Below are 20396 nucleotides of genomic sequence, written 5' to 3'. Positions count from 1 at the left end.
TCTCACTTGTGCACGGCACAACACCAAGTAACTATACAAACAATGGTTAGCATCTAGTAACACGTCATTGTCCCCAAATTCATGTGAGGGTAGTTTCTCAGAACTGCTCATAGTAAGTGTTAAATGTCATTTGTCCCTTTGTTTCAGATACTTTAGTTAAACTTGAGACATGGATCTTTAGTCATTCTCATTTGTTCAACAAATTTTGTTTCTCGATTCTTAGAAGTGAATTAGATCACCAAACTAATTAAGTATCATCTCAATTACATTTGGGTGCGGCCACACAAATATCTTATTCATTCACCGAGGAGCTCAAAAGTATCTAACTCCAAATAGGTTGGAGGAACTAATCCTATCTTGCCTACACGTGTCTATCACGAGCTTCACATCGCACCCAATAATGGTCTTTATAACAGCCTTATTCAGGACAGTGTTTGACCATATCAAAGTATAATGCTTCACACATCGAAACCTGCGTGCAACTCAAGTCGAAGGACATTATGACATAACCACTTGCGAGTTTCACTATTGACGCGATCCATGCAGTGAAATCTCGAGGGTTGGGTCATTCCAATATTCATCCTATGAATACATGTGAGTTTAATAGTAACACTTTACACCATATCAAAAACTCACATTTGTATTAGTTTGATGTTACTCCCGTATCATCAATCGACAATGGAAAATTTAGAATAAATTATTATTCACGGATTTAAACATGCAAATATAGAACACAGTATTTATGAATAAAAATGATCATAACACATTATATCAATTCATTACAAATAAAAACTGCTTTGATGTTCCAATTATCCAAATACTAAAATTACATAAAACTATTAGCTGGTCTAAGCCCAATGTTCCTAGAATGCTCGACGTGCTTGGTACAAGACATTGACTTTGTGAACGGGTCAGCTAGATTGTCTTCTGTTGGAACCTTTTGAATACGTACATCACCTCTCTCTATAACTTCACGTATGTAGTGAAATTTTCGAAGGATGTGTTTGGCACCACGTAGAACTCCTGGTTCATTTGCTATTACTATAGCACCAGTATTGTCGCAATATATGTCCATGGGATTTTCAATGCTGGGAACAACGCCAAGTCCAGATATGAATTTTCTGATCCAAACAGCTTCCTGAGCAGCTTCAGATGCCGCAATGTATTCTGATTCTGTTGTAGACATCGCTGTAGTGCTCTGCTTTGAGCTTCTCCAGTCGACAGCGCCTCCGTTCATAATGAAAACGTAGCTAGACTGTGATCGACAATCATCTTGATCAGTTTCGAAACTAGCATCAGTGTAACACTTTACGCTCAGTTCATCGAAACCTTCGTAAACTAAGAACATATCTTTAGTGTTTCGCAAATACTTCAATATATTCTTTACAGCAGTCCAGTGACAATCACCTGGATTCTGTTGGTATCGGCTCGTCATATTAAGAGCAAAAGAAACATCTGGTCTAGTGCACCTCATAGCATACATGATGGATCCAATAGCTGAAGCATATGGGACTCCAATCATTCACTTCACCTCTGCGGGTGTAGAGGGGGCTTGAGTCTTACTCAATACCACATTTGGTTGCATTGGAAGACTACCTCGCTTGGAAGATTCCATCTTAAATTGCTTTAAGATTTTGTCAACATATGCACTTTGACTTAGACCTATTAACCGCTTAGATCTGTCTCTACAGATCTTGATTCCTAGGATATACGCTGCATCTCCCAGATCTTTCATAGAGAAACATTTTCCAAGCCAGGACTTAACGTCTTGTAGCGTTGGAATATGATTTCCCATGAGTAATATGTCATCAACATATAAGATCAGAAAGACTTTAATGCTCCCACTAGCTCTCATGTACACACAGGGTTGATCAAGGTTTTGTGTGAAACCAAACTCTTTGATTTTCTCATCAAACTTCTTGTTCCAACTCCTTGATGCTTGCTTTAATCCATAAATGGATTTCTGAAGCTTGCATACTTTATTTGGAAACTTAGGATTCACAAACCCTTCAGGTTGCACCATATATATGTCCTCGCGAAGGTGACCATTCAGGAATGCGGTTTTGACATCCATTTGCCAAATCTCATAGTCATAGTACGCTGCTATAGCTATGAGTATCCTAATAGCTTTAATGTCCGCTACCGGAGAAAAGGTCTCTTCATAATCAACCTCGTAAGTTTGAGTATAACCTTTTGCTACCAAGCGGGCCTTAAAGGTGTGTACATTTCCATCCATATCGGTCTTCTTCTTGAAGATCCATTTACACCCAACAGGCTTGCTGTTTGGTGGAAGATCAATCAAGAGCCAAACTTGATTATCTTTCATGGACTGCATCTCTTCATTCATAGCATCTTGCCATTTATCAGATTCAGGATCTAACAATTCAGTTTTCTAGTTAGCGGGTTCGCCCAGATCCCCTAATTCAAAGTCCTCCATCGTAACCATAAGGTTTAACCTTTCAGGTGGACGAGAGGTTCTACTAGATCTACGAATGAGACATGCTTCGTCCTGTACCTCGACACTTTCATGTTGCGGCTCAGTACGAATTTCGCTAGTGCCTTCAGAAGGTAATGTATCTTGTTCTTGAATTTCTTCAAGATCTACAGTGCTCCTACTTGCTTCTTGTAAGAGGAGACGCTTCTCCAAAAACTCAGCATATCTAGCAGTGAAAACCTTGTTTTCTGCTGGATAGTAGAAGTAGTATCCCATCGTTTCCTTTGGATATCCTACAATGATACACTTGATAGTTCTGGACTCAAGTTTGTTTGGTGTATCACGCTTCACGTGAGCCTCACAACCCCAGACTTTCAAGTAAGACAGATTTGGGACCTTCCCATGCCATATTTCATATGGTGTCTTGTTTACCTTCTTGTTTGGAACCATGTTGAGAATGCGTGCAGCAGACTCTAGAGCATATCCCTAAAAGGATGCTGGTAGAGTTGTTAGACTCATCATTGATCGAACCATGTCAAGCAAAGTTCGATTTCTCCTTTCTGACACCCCATTATGCTGAGGTGTGCAAGGAGGAGTAAACTGTGAGACAATCCCACGATCTCTCAGATGATCTAAAAACTCTTGACTCATATATTCGCCTCCACGGTCGGACCGTAGAACCTTAATGGTCTTTCCAAGTTGATTTTCTACTTCATTTTGAAATGCTTTGAACGTTTCAAATACTTCATGTTTATGTTTAATCAAGTAAACATAACCATATCTACTGAAATCATCAGTAAAAGTAACGAAGTAGGTAGCTCCATCTCTAGACATTGTTCTAAATGGGCCACATACATCAGTATGAATGAGTCCAAGTAGATCACTCGCCCTTTCAACCTGGTGGGTAAAGGGTTTCTTTGTCATTTTTCCAGATAAACAAGATTCGCATATGTCAAACGACTCATTTCCGGTTGACTCAAGAAGCCCATCGTGTTGCAGCTTTGTTATGCGTTTCTTGTTTATATGACCAAGACGACAATGCCATAGATATGTGGAATTCAAATCATGCTTGAATTTCTTAGAGCTACAGTTAAATATAGAACTTTCGTTTGGAACAAGATTATGCATGTCAATTTCAAAAATACCATCTCTAGGAATAGCATTAAAATAAAAAATATTATCCTTAGAAACCGAAATACCATAATCTGTGAATACATGATTAAAACCATTATCCTTCAAACGAGAAACTGAAATAACACCTCTAGTAATAGAAGGTGCATAATGACAATTATCTAAAATAAGAATAAGTCCACTTGGGAGGATGAGCTCATAGCTTCCTATAGCTTCAACAGCTGAACGATCGCCATTGCCAACGTACAGATCCAAAGCCCCCTTATTCAGCTTCCGAATTTTCCTAAGTCCCTGCATATCATTACAAATATGAGTACCATAACCAGTGTCATACACCCAAGTTTTATTAGGAAAATTATAGAGTTCTATAACGAAGATACCTGAAGTGCTGGTCGAACCAGCCTTTCCCTTCTTCAACTCTTCCAAGTAAAGCACACAGTTTCGTCTCCAATGACCAATCTGACCACAATGGTGACAAGCCATATTCTTTGCGGGATGCTCTTTCTTTGCTGGTGGTGGAATTTTCTTCTTAAGTGTGTAAGCTTGCTTACTCTTTCCTTTCCCCTTTCCACTAGCATCTTGCGGCTTTCTTTTCTGGATTTTACCTTCCTTTATGGTTAAGACTGCAGGAGTCTTCTTTGGTAGCCCCTTTTCAGCTTGCTTAAGCATTGCATGTAGCTCAGGAATGCTTTTTCCCATGCTATGCATATTGTAATTCATTACAAATCCATCATAGTCCTTGGATAGTGAAGTAAGTATCAAGTGCACTCCAAGAACTGGTGGCATAGCATAACCTAGGTGCTCCAATTGATCCAGATAGCCTTTCATCTTCAAGACATATTGGCTAACTGGCTGCCCCAACTCATGTTTGCAAGCGTGAAACGCTTTCACAGTTTCAAACAATTCATGTTCTGCCTGTTGTTGGAACATCGTCTTGAGTTCCTCAATCATGTCATATGCATTGTAGTCCATTAAGTTCCTTTGGAGCTCAGAGGTCATGCTAGTAAGCATAAGACATGCTACTTCAAGTTGTTCGTTATACTGCTTAGTATAAGCATTACGAACAGTAGCACTAGCAGTTTCAAGTGGGGCTTCAGGTAATGGATTTTCCAGATGGTGCAACTTCCTTTCAGACTTTAAGACAATCTGAAGGTTTCGATACCAGTCAATGAAGTTGTTACCATACAATTTTTCCTTCTCAAGGATTGACCTTATGGTCATGTTGTTTATGGATTGAATTGCGTTTGATGTCATTTACAAAATAAACAAGGTTCTTTTAGTATCTTTAATAATTATCCTTTTATGAATTAACTACCCATGTTTTAAAAACTTATAAAACTTTTAATTTACGTAAAAGGCTAAGATCCGCATTGTGCTTCCACCATCACATCAGTTGATCTGCTAGCAATGGTGGATTCAATCGGTAGGCGGCGGGCACCAATTGCATTACAAGTGCAACACTTAGATCTTTATAGGACTCACGACATTTAGTGTCTAATACTAGTGTCATGCTGGCATGTTTAGTCCCATCCTTGCCTCGGGTTGCGGTCTCACCTCTCAACTCGATTAAGTCATCCAATTGTGAAGCGTGTAAAAATTAATCTAGGTCTCACGCATAGATAATGATCACCTTGAGTTATAATTCAACTAGGTCTCACGCATAGTCAAAGAATAACGACAAGTGTTTCAACTGAATTGGACGGCACGACTTAAATTTCGCTGGTATATTAAACAATTTTAATAATCTTTTAGAAAAATTGTGTTACGAATATTACATGCATAATATTCGCCTCACAAGTTAAAAACGTTTCAACTTGATTTTAATTATGTTTTGATTTTTGTTGTCACATGGCAAATTATACACAATCACATAACATATAAAATCCAACCAAACAAAATAAAACATAATAAATATGTGCATAGCCTCAACCGATGAAAATCCTATGCTTGGTCTCACGAGCCATTATGAGAACCAAGCGGTCAACTAAAGGGACGATCACAAAAGTAAATCTTAGAAGCTCCCACTTGCGTCAAGATCTCATGATGACCAAGTGTCCTCCTTCACCGCATCTCTATCAGCTTTTGTCCATTGACTTTACTGCAAGTGTGTCTTCATGGCCAAATACCGTTCACTTCAAGTCTTTAATCCCATCATGGAGGTTACATTTATTAAAAAAAATAAAATACAACTAATCTAGAATTGTAAATTACATAATTGGCTCAAAACGGCCTCTTAAAATAAAAGATTAAATTACATCCATAAATGGCCACAAAACAATGGCATCCAAACAACCATAAACATTCAAGATCACAACACATACACACGGTCTAGGTTTTCATCGGCTATGCACAATTAAATCATCATAATAATAACATGATCATGACAATAATTATGGCTTGCTCCATGGCACAAGATGCATGTTGTAACGACCCGGATTTTTCAGATCGTTTTACACTTATAAGATTAATATTTACATAAATTAAAACTTACCAACATGATAAGCAATCTAAATTATTGAGATTTATGATTTTGAAAAGAGTTTTACATAACGTTTAGCCGTCTAGTTTGACCGATGATATCACGAACTATACAATATATGTTAATTATACGTTTGTGTATATATATGTATATATACATATTTAACATGATTTAAGGATGTTTAAATATCTCATTTTGTATTAATAACAATAAGTTATAAGTATATTTTGAAACTACTAACTTAAGCTTTCAAAACGATAACTATACGTAACGTTATTTGACATAAATACTTACGACCTATAATGTTTATACATATATCGTATATATAATGTATTTAATCACTTTTAAAGACTTAAATACATAAAACAATATAAGTATATTCACAAAAGATAGCTATATTTGAATCCTCATTCCATTTTTCACAAGATTTCTATACGTATATCTAGAGTATATGTACTCGTATCATACCTAGCTTCTATACGTATTTACTATTGGTATATACACATCAAATCACCACCAACCAGCCCTTGTTCATGCCTTATGTATAAGGTAACTACTTTTGTTATTTAGTATGACAATTTCACATGATTAAAAGATCTTTTCACAAAATTACAAATTTATACACCTTTTACACCACCATAAATACATGCATCCATTTTCAATTTTTGGAACATCATTTCTCTAGCTAAACACACACACTTACTAGCCTCATGTCTCTCTAAGAACTCCAGCAAAAATCCTCTCAAGAATCACCTTAAACACCACCATAAAAAGATCAACAAAAACACTACAAAAATACAACTTTCAATTCAAGTTTATGTCTTAAGTTGCTTCCAATCTTTCATCCAATTTCATCACTCTTTTGGTTCTAGGTTTTTACTCCTCTTTTACAGCAATCTTGTCCAAGTAACTTGAGGTAGTAACTTTGTTCATAACCTTATTCGATTCATATATATATAGCTATCTTATTGTATGGTATACAATTTTAACAACAAAAACATAGTTTGAATGATTTCAAACTTGTTTGCAAACTAAATAGATCCTTCTAACTTAACTTTTAAAATACTTCAAGACCTGTAATATAACTTAAATATATGCTAATTTAACAAGGTATAACTTGGTTTTTCAAAGAATACCTTAAAAAACTGTTTTTATGACGTCGGAGTGCAACCGGGGGCTGTTTTGGGTTGGATAATTAAAAACCATCTTGAACTTTGAATTGGAGGTTTATATTCTGAAAAAATGATATTTCTTATGAATATGTTAACACATAAAAATTTCATGATTTAATTCATAGTATAAGTATTTTTAGAAAAATGGTCATTAAATGATGTTTTTGTAACAAAAATGATTAACTTCATAAGTTTCACCAAAATTTGACCTATGACCTATGATTTCGAATACAAACTAAGGTATTTACAGTTCATATTCTTAAAGAGGGACTCGATCCAAGGAAGTGGAAAGTTGAATCAACGAAAACGGAGTTGTAACGAAGAAATTATGACCAAAACAAAATCGGATATCCAAGACTAGTTTAGCCACGAAAATAATTGGAGAAAATTAAATAAATCACATCTTCCTAAAGTAACATGATATTTTATACATATGTACTCATAATTTAATTTTATATGGTTCAGGATCACCCGTAAACAATACGAGAAGATTAATCATAAGATCCCATGATTGTACGCAACACGTCATTTGACAACACCGGTACTTTATGTACGCAACACGTCATTTGACAACACCGGTACCATGGGTCAAGATTAATCTCGACCAATACATATACGATGGGGGTTTTATTTATTTCATTGGGGGTTTATTAAACAACTAAATATGAACCATTAAAATTGAATTACTAACATCGGACTGCTAACTACGGACTAAGAAATTATTAAAAGTATTAAAAGTATTATAAGTATATATATGTGACGATGGTTTAAAAAGAAAAGGTATTGATATATTATATATGGATAGGTTCGTGATATCAATCGGAGACCAAGTCGAAATTACATATCTTCAAGACAAAAGTGAGTATATAGTCCCACTTTTAAACTCTAAATATTTCGGGATGAGAATACATGTATTTTATGTTTTACGCTATGGACACAAGTAACTGAAAAATATATTCTACGTTGAGTTGTACCACTGGCATACTTCCCTGTAGCTTGGTAACTAATATTTACAGCGGTATTGTAAACGCGAATCCTGTTGATAGATCTATCGGGCCTGACAACCCCAACCGGACTGGACGACCAGAATTCAAAGGTTGCACAGTACTTCGTTTCGTGACTACACCTTGGTACGGTGTAGTAAGATTTCATAATAAAGGGAATATGTGACGTGATTAAATGTTAAGTATGGTTACCAAGTGCTCAACCACTTAGAATATTTTTATTAAAATGTTTATATATGAAATCTTGTGTTCCATTGTTATAACGCTGCTAGCATCAAACCTATATATCTCACCAACTTTATGTTGACGTTTTAAAGCATGTTATTCTCAGGTATGAATTAAGTCTTCCGCTGTGCATTAGCTCATGTTAAGGATACTACTTGGGACCTTTTAAGCCATGATACAAAGACGTTGCATTCGAGTCATTGGAGTTCAATAGAGAATATAAATAAGTAAATGACAGATTAGGTCATTTAGATATTATGAAATGTTAGACGAAAATGTCAAATATTGATGTAATGGTAGTTTGCCTTTTAAGAATAAATACAACGTTTGTAAAATGTACCATATAGAGGTCAAGTACCTCGCAATGTTATCATATGTTATTGTATTCGTCCCTATGGATTGGGTCGGGTCGTCTCATGTAGTATCAGAGCGTTGGTCTTAGCAAACCAGGCCTTGCATTAGTGTGTCTAACTGGTAGTTGTTAGGATGCATTAGTGAGTCTGGACTTTGACCGTGTCTACATGTCAAAAGTTTTGCTTATCATATCTAGTCGAAAATCATCTGCTTATCATCCTTAAGAATTGCCTGCTTAGTATTCTTAAGTCTAGACACGTCTTACTGCATTTGGTGCATCGATAGTGTATAGACAAAATTCGTATCCTAGCGTATCTGTTGCTATAGACATTGCCTGACGAATTTCAAAGATTCTCCGTAATTCACGGGATTTTGAGTATTATAAATACATATGTAAATTATGTATTGAAGAATACCAAACCCAACTCCTATAATCTATTCCAAACCAAAAATTCATTTCCCCGACTGTACAAGATGAACTCCGCGTCCAGTTCGAATTCCTCCGACTCCGACAGCTACGCTGATATGGATTTCCATTCGGGCTCCGAAGGCAGCGTCACTGGAATGGATCAACCAATTTCTCATCATCTATTCTGGATGAATTGGGGATGGGTTCGTAGTATACTAAATTATTGGAGACAAGAAGAAGGTGATCCCTTTCACCCACCGAATTGCCCCATTGGCGACGAACCTGAAGCACTTACCGGCGAACCTGTTCGAGAAACCATTTTCTCTCTCATTTCTCGAGTATCTCGTCACGATTATATCCTATCCCATATTTTGGATCTTGTTCATTCGCTCACTCCAACCGCCAATCATCCTGGTGTACTAGCAGAAATTAACGAACTTCGCGCTCGTGTGACGGCTTTGGAGAACACGGTGCGAAGGTTACAAACACCAGCAGCAGCACCAGCAGCATAACCAGTACCGTTAACAACATCAACCTCGCAATCTTCAGTACCAGTAGCATCATCGACGTCAACGACATCATCAGCATCAACACCAACCGTATCATTACCACCACCAACAATCACATCCGCACCACGTACCTCAACATCATCATCTGAACTTCGAATATGATCTTTGTTCTACATATCATTCTACACCGATTACCTCTTCTTTACGTATCGTTCTTCGTTCGACATGACGATTATGTAATCTCTAATGTTTTGGAGATTATGTAATCAAGTAATAACGATAAATCAAATGAGTTGAATATTTTATTGACTCATTAAATTCATAGTTACCTCCGAAGAAAATATATATGCAAATATATTTTCATAAAGATTGTAATTAAAAATTTCATTCGTACAAACTGTTAATGATGAAAATATTTTAACGGGTGGGTAGTACCCAAGGAATATTTAGAATTCACATTAACAAATTACACTGTACATTCTTCGAATCTGATTCAACGATCATTTATTATCCTACTTACAATTACCGATATACGTATCCGTTCACCCCAGATTAACCATTTCCATTTAAATTTCATATTTGGATTTTTACCTATCCGAATCCAACAAGTGGCATAATGAAGAAACATTGGCAAAATAAAAATTGTTAGAAACAGATGAATTAATTAATTGAAATTGTGATAGGATTACACGCTAACTGTTCCGGCTAACTGTTCCCAGCTAACTGATTAATATTTAATTTATCGCAATTTACATTCTTGCAATTTTAATTTCTGTACTTTACATACCGTCGGGACACATGTACAACAACACGTCGGATTAATTCTGAGACAACACGTTGTATAATGGGTCATGATATATATTTATTTATTTTACGCATTTTAAATAACGGGACACGTATACAAGGTTTCGACTTATCATATTGATCCATCTATATATATATTTCGGAACAACCATAGACACTCTATATGTGAAGGTGGGAGTTGGCTATACAGGGTCGGATTTGATTCCAAAATATATATATACTTTGAGTTGTGATTAACACCGAGACCAGTACACGGGTCACGATACGTATTAAGTAATTCGAATATTATATATTTAGTTCATATATGAATTTATTGAACCATTGGACAATCGGACTATTGGACTGCTAACTTTGGACAATTAAAAATGAGTTAAAATGATGATTATTACATATGAAACTAAACAATCCTTCAAGTTTGCCACTTGATTCTATTTTAAACCTCATTTGTATCTTGACGATTACAATTCGCATTCACAACTTTTCATGATTCTTGAAAACATCTCGATCGAGAAGTTCAACCAGCCGCACCTCGTCTACGGAATAAAGATTTATGCATACAGTTATGCACCTAAAAATTTTTGAACTCGAAGTTATAGTTAAAACGTATCCGCATCGAATTCCTTATCATCCATTAGCAAAAACAATCACGCGATTCCTTTTCAATTAACTAATTTTGTCACAGCTCCACTTCGATATCTCAGTAAGACTACTCTTATTACAATCTCGATATATATATATACGTTGTTCTTTCGCCATCGTTACCGGAGAACCTTTTATATTCCATCATATTACCATCAGCGTTTAATCATCTAAAAATACAATTCTCCTTAAACCATCTTGGTTTGATAACCAATGACCCAGATCCGATAACTTTGAAAATACTGACGAAGCAGCATGTTGTAGAAGGTCTTAATGACCAAATGTTGATGATAAAAGAAGGAAGTGTTAGGAACGCTCGATAGAAAATTGGTACTGAAAACCGGATTGAACAAACCATGAAGGAGACTCTGAACAAGTTACAAGGACTAAACTTGTACATAAAGAATTATGACGATTCTGTAGCAAACACCCTGCTTCTGAATCTAAACCCTTACGGGTCAATCTTCATCATCATCCTTCGACATTAGAAATTCCAAGATATTATCATATCTTTCATTATAAATATCCTCAATATTTCTGAAGATATTTTCACCACTATCCTTATCTGAAATCATTTATCTCTCTGTAATATCTGCGTTACAATATAAAGGAAACTGTGTTAGTTTCTAAATCCTTCAAGTTTAAAATAGGAATGTTCTGAAGCAGTGTTGGGAACTGATGCATGAACTAGTATAATATAATGAAACTTGATCAACTTCATTATATTACAGTAAGTCATGTTAAGTTTCTAATGGAATATGATGATTCACAGTATCGTCATCATGTGCCATGTTACACGACTTTTACATTCTATCCAATTCCGAAACATATTAAGAACAAATCATCTTGATAGTTCTATTTTCCTGGATATTCTGGTAATTTGACAAATCAAAATCGTGCCATTACCATTCCTTTCTTAGAGCATTAGCTATGTTCATTCCGAATTTTATACCTACGAATTTCGAACTATTGATCGCTTGACTCAAGGACGGGAAGAAGAAACGAAGGGACAAAGTCCCAAAATAGAAATTGGGGTATAGATTACAGCAAATAGGAGAGAGTATTAACTATGGATGACAATGATTATGGAAAACAGAAGCAGGAGCATCGAAATATAAGGAAAGATATCAAACCCAATAACCACCCAGAAACAACAAACCGTGTGTATCAATACGTATGGCGACGTAAAGACACGGGAGAATTAGAAACATTATAATTCCAAGAAAATCATAAAAGTGAATAGATTCTTCTAGCGGTAGATGAAAGAGAAGAATGAAAGATATGAAAGTTAGAAGTATAACAAAAATCAGAACGGGATGAAGCATTTTAAAGGATACCTTAAGGTATGAATTAGAGGAGGAAGAGTAAGAGATGTGAGGTATGGAAGTAAGAAAGGGAAGGAGGTGGATTTATAGTGAAATATCCGACAAAGAAATCGAAACAGATTATCGCATTAAATCAAAGGAGATCCTGTTTTCTAAATCATCGAAGAACCAAATCTTATTACATAAGATTTTCTTTAAATCCCTTAAATTCTGGAAATCAATCCTAATCTCGACATCGGTTAAAACAATTCTATATTCACTCATTTCATTCTTTTGTGATAGCTTCACTCGTGCGCTTCACATGACCGAATCGTTTTATCCATATCTTCCAATAATGATAAAACTCTATTAATACCTCATATTCGTCATGAAAACATTCCTATTGTTATTTATGACAACCTCTACCAAATTTCGGGACGAAATTTCTTTAACGGGTGGGTACTGTAACGACCCGGATTTTTCCGATCGTTTTACACTTATAAGATTAATATTTACATAAATTAAAACTTACCAACATGATAAGCAATCTAAATTATTGAGATTTATGATTTTGAAAAGAGTTTTACATAACGTTTAACCGTCTAGTTTGACCGATGATATCACGAACTATACAATATATGTTAATTATACGTTTGTGTATATATATGTATATATACATATTTAACATGATTTAAGGATGTTTAAATATCTCATTTTGTATTAATAACAATAAGTTATAAGTATATTTTGAAACTACTAACTTAAGCTTTCAAAACGATAACTATACGTAACGTTATTTGACATAAATACTTACGACCTATAATGTTTATACATATATCGTATATATAATGTATTTAATCACTTTTAAAGACTTAAATACATAAAACAATATAAGTATATTCACAAAAGATAGCTATATTTGAATCCTCATTCCATTTTTCACTAGATTTCTATACGTATATCTAGAGTATATGTACTCGTATCATACCTAGCTTCTATATGTATTTACTATTGGTATATACACATCAAATCACCACCAACCAGCCCTTGTTCATGCCTTATGTATAAGGTAACTACTTTTGTTATTTAGTATGACAATTTCACATGATTAAAAGATCTTTTCACAAAATTACAAATTTATACACCTTTTACACCACCATAAATACATGCATTTCAATTTTTGGAACATCATTTCTCTAGCTAAACACACACATTTACTAGCCTCATGTCTCTCTAAGAACTCCAGCAAAAATCCTCTCAAGAATCACCTTAAACACCACCATAAAAAGATCAACAAAAACACTACAAAAATACAACTTTCAATTCAAGTTTATGTCTTAAGTTGCTTCCAATCTTTCATCCAATTTCATCACTCTTTTGGTTCTAGGTTTTTACTCCTCTTTTACAGCAATCTTGTCCAAGTAACTTGAGGTAGTAACTTTGTTCATAACCTTATTCGATTCATATATATATAGCTATCTTATTGTATGGTATACAATTTTAACAACAAAAACATAGTTTGAATGATTTCAAACTTGTTTGCAAACTAAATAGATCCTTCTAACTTAACTTTTAAAATACTTCAAGACCTGTAATATAACTTAAATATATGCTAATTTAACAAGGTATAACTTGGTTTTTCAAAGAATACCTTAAAAAACTGTTTTTATGACGTCGGAGTGCAACCGGGGGCTGTTTTGGGTTGGATAATTAAAAACCATCTTGAACTTTGAATTGGAGGTTTATATTCTGAAAAAATGATATTTCTTATGAATATGTTAACACATAAAAATTTCATGATTTAATTCATAGTATAAGTATTTTTAGAAAAATGGTCATTAAATGATGTTTTTGTAACAAAAATGATTAACTTCATAAGTTTCACCAAAATTTGACCTATGACCTATGATTTCGAATACAAACTAAGGTATTTACAGTTCATATTCTTAAAGAGGGACTCGATCCAAGGAAGTGGAAAGTTGAATCAACGAAAACGGAGTTGTAACGAAGAAATTATGACCAAAACAAAATCGGATATCCAAGACTAGTTTAGCCACGAAAATAATTGGAGAAAATTAAATAAATCACATCTTCCTAAAGTAACATGATATTTTATACATATGTACTCATAATTTAATTTTATATGGTTCAGGATCACCCGTAAACAATACGAGAAGATTAATCATAAGATCCCATGATTGTACGCAACACGTCATTTGACAACACCGGTACTTTATGTACGCAACACGTCATTTGACAACACCGGTACCATGGGTCAAGATTAATCTCGACCAATACATATACGATGGGGGTTTTATTTATTTCATTGGGGGTTTATTAAACAACTAAATATGAACCATTAAAATTGAATTACTAACATCGGACTGCTAACTACGGACTAAGGAATTATTAAAAGTATTAAAAGTATTATAAGTATATATATGTGACGATGGTTTAAAAAGAAAAGGTATTGATATATTATATATGGATAGGTTCGTGATATCAATCGGAGACCAAGTCGAAATTACATATCTTCAAGACAAAAGTGAGTATATAGTCCCACTTTTAAACTCTCAATATTTCGGGATGAGAATACATGTATTTTATGTTTTACGCTATGGACACAAGTAACTGAAAAATATATTCTACGTTGAGTTGTACCACTGGCATACTTCCCTGTAGCTTGGTAACTAATATTTACAGCGGTATTGTAAACGCGAATCCTGTTGATAGATCTATCGGGCCTGACAACCCCAACCGGACTGGACGACCAGTATTCAACGGTTGCACAGTACTTCGTTTCGTGACTACACCTTGGTACGGTGTAGTAAGATTTCATAATAAAGGGAATATGCGACGTGATTAAATGTTAAGTATGGTTACCAAGTGCTCAACCACTTAGAATATTTTTATTAAAATGTTTATATATGAAATCTTGTGTTCCATTGTTATAACGCTGCTAGCATCAAACCTATATATCTCACCAACTTTATGTTGACGTTTTAAAGCATGTTATTCTCAGGTATGAATTAAGTCTTCCGCTGTGCATTAGCTCATGTTAAGGATACTACTTGGGACCTTTTAAACCATGATACAAAGACATTGCATTCGAGTCATTGGAGTTCAATAGAGAATATAAATAAGTAAATGACAGATTAGGTCATTTGGATATTATGAAATGTTAGACGAAAATGTCAAATATTGATGTAATGGTAGTTTGCCTTTTAAGAATAAATGCAACGTTTGTAAAATGTATCATATAGAGGTCAAGTACCTCGCAATGTTATCATATATTATTGTATTCGTCCCTATGGATTGGGTCGGGTCGTCTCACATGTCTTGGCCATGAATAAAAAAAAATACAAATATATACACAAGCCATTTAATTAATAACAACCATGCATGAATATACTAACCGTATAAAAACATAAGAGGCTCTGATACCACTGTTGGTGATTTAGGGTTTTAATAAAACGATTTTCTCATCAATTATTATCATGTTCATACATATAATAACAACAATTTAAGCAGAAGCGTATTAGTTATATTAATAAGTAAATCACCAAAAACGGATCCATATGATTTATACGGTTAAATAAATAAATACAACAAGAGAGATCAAAATTTATACCTTTCTTGAAGAACCGGATTTAAGGAAGAGAAACTAACAATCAAAAGTATGATTGTCGCTAGGGTAGTCCACACTACACTTCGAACAACGTCAAACGGATGTGCTAGTCCCATCAAGTAACAATAAATAATCACAATGATTATTTATTACTTCCGAAAACACCAAAATATATAAATCGTAAATCTTGTTCGTTGGTACACGAAACAAATTCAGATTTATTAATTAGTTTTGTCGTCGTAAAAACAAAGAAGGGTTTTCTTTTCGTATGCGAAAGAGAATCTCATAAAAAGAATTTCATGGGATATTTTTATGCGTAGACCGAAAAGCAAATCAAGATAACATATTTATAAGTATTAGAATGTCGGTCAAAGAAAATTTACGTATCATGGTAGTTTTTAAATTCATAGTATCATAAAAAATCCTTTTTATGAATAAACAAATCTAGTTTATTTTAACATTCAAATCCAATTCGTATTTTCCTTGGTGCATACGAAATTTAATATTAAATTTCTTAATTAATCAACTAATTAATTAATTAATTAATTTTATGTATTACTCGAATAATATATATTACATATATATTATTAATTGACGTCTAGGTGTATATGTGTGTGACCCCGAAGACTCAAATGAATTTAGCCATATAGCTATGTGTTGTACCTTGCGCATTAATCCTACAGTTACAACTTTGTATGCTTGAAAATTGGGCCTCTTCTCCTCCTAAATCTTCTCTTTCAACCTCTACTTTCTACTCTCTCCCCCTTGACGGAACACGATAGTCGACACGAAGAATAGGGGAAACTGATTGACCCACGAAGAATAGGGGAAACTGATTGACCCACGAACTAATTTCATTTACTTGGGCAAACTGATCAGACTTTCTTTTCACATTCTTTAATGTGATTTCTATTTAGATAGCCTCCACCAAGTTAATTAGTTGCATCATATTTTGCCCCATAACTTTGGATCGTGTCTTGGTGGTTCTTTTGCACTTGGTCTAACTCCTTCCTCATAGCTTCAATGCTCCCGTTTTGATACTTCATAGAGCTTTTTATGGAAAGTTTTGGTTTTAGAAACTTTGTTGTGAAAAATAGTTCGGATTGTGGTTGTAATACGTGTTTGATTTGATTGTTCATAAAATTACTTTGAATCGACTGGAAGTTTGGGTTTGAATGCAAATTTGAGCCTCTCGTGAGATGCGGTCGCCTAAAGGTTTCGTAATCTACTTCTTTAGCTCACATTCCCTTGTTAATCATCTCTATCATCTCCAGTGGTCGTTTGAAGTAGCTGAAGTGAGCAGTGATGAATGCCATCAGATCATTAGTATTGGCACTAGCCACTTCCTAGTTTGACATTTAATCAACTTCTGATGCCACTCGTGCGTGTGAGTTGCCAATTTGGCTTTTAAATGTGGGCATCATCAGGAGTCTTTTTCATAATAGAGCCACCAGTTGCATGTCTATTCCTCTTATTCATAGCTGGTAACTTAGGGTTTTCCTTCCTTCCATATATATTCCCACGACGACTAATCAACTAAGCGACATCTCCTTCAAACTTTGATCATGATTCAGTCGGCGGCTAAATGGATGGCCGGCAGCCGTTTCTTCATATAGTCCGTGGCTAAGGCAAAAGACGGCAGCTCCTTCAAACTTTTTGGGAACTCGGATGAACACTAAAGTTGGTGGCTAATGGCATAGATGGCGGTAGTTTGTGCTGGATTTTAACTTACTTTGACTTTTCCTCCATGCATCATCTATCTTTTGGCCATTTGTCATTTTAGCACATTTTTCCATCATTTTCCATCTTTTTGCCCATAAAACCATATAAGATATCCAAAACATATAAAAACATTAAATGTTTGTAAAACATATGTACGCGATATTACGTAAAATTATATTTAAAAGTAAAGACATAATAAGTTTATACGCACCCTATTCAATAAGTTGATCGGTGCGTATAACCGATGGAAAATAGGGTTCAATAAACTTATGTCTACAATGATGGTATCAAGAGCAAAGATCCAGTAACCAAAATTAAACCCTATTTTCCATCGGTTATACGCACCGATCAATAAACTACAGAATTCGTCTAACCTAAATCCCAAATTCGCCTCTAAATCAAGAACCCTAAATTCAAATTCTTTCATCATCTTTCACAATTGTGAAACAGAATCCAAAATCCTTGATTCGTTAAACACCCAATCGAATTAAAATTCAACTTTTATCATCGGAATAATGGCCGGTGATGATACAGAATCAAGCTCAAGAAACCCAATCGACATCTCTTCACCGTACTATCTATCATCTTCTGATCAACCTGGACAAAACTTTGTTGGAGACAATCTTCTCAACGATGGTAATTACAGTGATTGGAAGAATGAGATGATGAATGCTTTGTTTGCAAAGAATAAAATAGGCTTCGTGGATGGTTCAATTCCGAAGCCCTCTGAAGGTTCGAAAGATCTAATGAATTGGCAACGATGCAACGCCATGGTTCGTGGATGGCTTGTGAATTCAATGGTTAAAGAAATCAAAAACAGCGTTAAGTACGCGGCAACAGCAAGGGACATATGGACAGATCTTGATGAAAGGTTCAACAAAGAAAACGCTCCACGTGTATATGAGTTACGAAGGACAATTACAACGATTCACCAGGAGAATATGACCGTGTCTTCTTATTACACAAAATTGAGAGGTATATGGGACGAGATGCAATCTGCAAATCCAATTCCCACATGTACCTGCAACGGATGCACCTGTGATCTGGTAAAATCAATTAACTCTATGCGTGACAAAGAAAAGTTATATGATTTCTTGATGGGTTTAAATGAGGAATACAACACTATTAGATCACAAATCTTGAGTATGAGTCCCTTGCCTAAACTGAGTGCTGCCTTTCACATGGTGAACCAAGATGAACGACAAAGAATCGTTGGTAATTCGAGAATAACAAGCAATGATGCAGCTGCGTTTCAAGCCTCTGGTCGTAATATACGAAATCAGTCAAAATCAAACAATCAGAATTGGAACATGAAAGATAATCGAGAGAAGGGTGATGATAAGATATGCACACGTTGCAAAAAGACAGGGCACACTATAGACGGTTGTTTTGAGATCATAGGGTATCCAGATTGGTGGACTAAAAAGGCTAAAAATCAATCATCTACCAAAACAACAAACACTGCTGAGCAGCTGAGCAGCTGCAAGGCTTCACCAAAGAAGACTATGAATGCTTGCTGAGCTTAATTCGAGCATCCAAAGACAAGAATACAAAACCAATCGCTAATACCACAGGACTTACATTCGAGGAGCCTGATTGGGATGGGTGATCATTCTTAAAAAAAAAAAAAAAAAAAAAAAAACCAAAAAAAGAAAAGAAAATAATAATAATAATAATAATAATAATAATAATAATAATAATAATAATAATAATAATAATAATAATAATAATATATAAAGAAGGGATTTATGGGTCTGAGAAGCTAGCAGAGGGTTTGGTTTGTTGTAGTCTGTTGATTCAAGAAAATATCAAGTTATGATTGGCGATGCCGTAGTTAATAATGAGAATGATGTTGTCGTGTAAGGTAGTGGTGATTTGGAGGATAGTGATACTTCTGAGGAATCATCATCTTCATACACTTCAAGTTGGGATTTCGTTGGTTGGAGTACAAAACAAGAGAAGACAGAAAAAGGGGATAAAGGGTTCTTACTTTCTGGTGGTGTTGGCGACTAACAAAAGAAAGAAGGCAAGAATTAAATTGTTGGTTTTGGTCATCACGTGTGTAGAATAAAAGTAGTCAACAAATTCAATTAATTATTTTGTGGTGTTGATTGGGACACGTGAGAAGCAAGAGCAAAACAAGGAAATTTGGACTTTGGTGTGTGTTTTCCAGCAGAAAAAGGAAGAGGTAAAGTGACCTTTCAAAAAATGAGAGGTCAGCTAGCCTTTCAAATAATTAGGGGATCAAAATATCAAAATATTTATCTTGGATTCTTTAATGAAAATCGGCGTGGGGATGAGCCGCCTACCTTGACTAGGTTCCAAACCCCGAGAAAAAAAAGGAGAAAAGACGATCCATGGCGAACCAAACAAGGTTCAAGTCGAACTGGGTTCAAGTCATGGAGACTGTATACTCTTCGGCGAATCAATGAAGAAGACTGGGTTCAAGTCGGGAAAAAAAACCTCCGGGCGAACCAAACAAGGTTTAAGAATGAACTGGGTTCATGTCCGGAGTTTGATGATCAAAAATCAAAAACGGAGTATTCATCTCCGATCAACAACCAAATACAGAGTATTCGTAT

General features: G+C 35.0%; 3 protein-coding genes across 3 annotated transcripts; 1 reads left to right on the top strand and 2 right to left on the bottom strand.

The window, feature by feature from the left end:
- Positions 1 to 826: 826 nt before the first annotated feature.
- Positions 827 to 1522, bottom strand: LOC139902071 (secreted RxLR effector protein 161-like). The gene has a single exon (XM_071884729.1). It carries the CDS (start codon positions 1520 to 1522, stop codon positions 827 to 829), a length of 696 nt encoding a protein of 231 aa, XP_071740830.1.
- Positions 1523 to 2392: 870 nt separating this feature from the next.
- On the bottom strand, positions 2393 to 4819 carry LOC139902070 (uncharacterized). The gene is made up of 3 exons (XM_071884728.1): positions 3626 to 4819; positions 3290 to 3448; positions 2393 to 2920 (listed from the first exon to the last, which is right to left on the bottom strand). Exons 1-3 carry the CDS (start codon positions 4817 to 4819, stop codon positions 2393 to 2395), a joined length of 1881 nt encoding a protein of 626 aa, XP_071740829.1.
- Positions 4820 to 18329: 13510 nt separating this feature from the next.
- LOC139902069 (uncharacterized) lies at positions 18330 to 19334 on the top strand. The gene has a single exon (XM_071884727.1). It carries the CDS (start codon positions 18330 to 18332, stop codon positions 19332 to 19334), a length of 1005 nt encoding a protein of 334 aa, XP_071740828.1.
- Positions 19335 to 20396: the final 1062 nt, after the last annotated feature.

The sequence above is a fragment of the Rutidosis leptorrhynchoides genome, chromosome 3 (assembly GCF_046630445.1).
Source record: "Rutidosis leptorrhynchoides isolate AG116_Rl617_1_P2 chromosome 3, CSIRO_AGI_Rlap_v1, whole genome shotgun sequence".
Classification (NCBI taxonomy): Eukaryota; Viridiplantae; Streptophyta; class Magnoliopsida; order Asterales; family Asteraceae; genus Rutidosis; species Rutidosis leptorrhynchoides.
The sequence above is the reverse complement of the archived record's forward strand: the minus strand, read 5'-3'. Positions and strand labels throughout refer to the sequence as shown.

Bases quoted from the DNA above. Each gene is read 5' to 3' on its own strand.
- LOC139902070 (XM_071884728.1), bottom strand. From the start codon at position 4,819: ATGACATCAAACGCAATTCAATCCATAAACAACATGACCATAAGGTCA. The intron at 3,449-3,625 runs GTTTCTAAGGAT...CATATAAACAAG, and splicing joins TCACAGATTATGGTATTTCG to AAACGCATAACAAAGCTGCA. The intron at 2,921-3,289 runs GTATGTGGCCCA...GCATCCTTTTAG, and splicing joins TTGGACTCATTCATACTGAT to GGATATGCTCTAGAGTCTGC.
- LOC139902071 (XM_071884729.1), bottom strand. From the start codon at position 1,522: ATGATTGGAGTCCCATATGCTTCAGCTATTGGATCCATCATGTATGCT.
- LOC139902069 (XM_071884727.1), top strand. From the start codon at position 18,330: ATGGCCGGTGATGATACAGAATCAAGCTCAAGAAACCCAATCGACATC.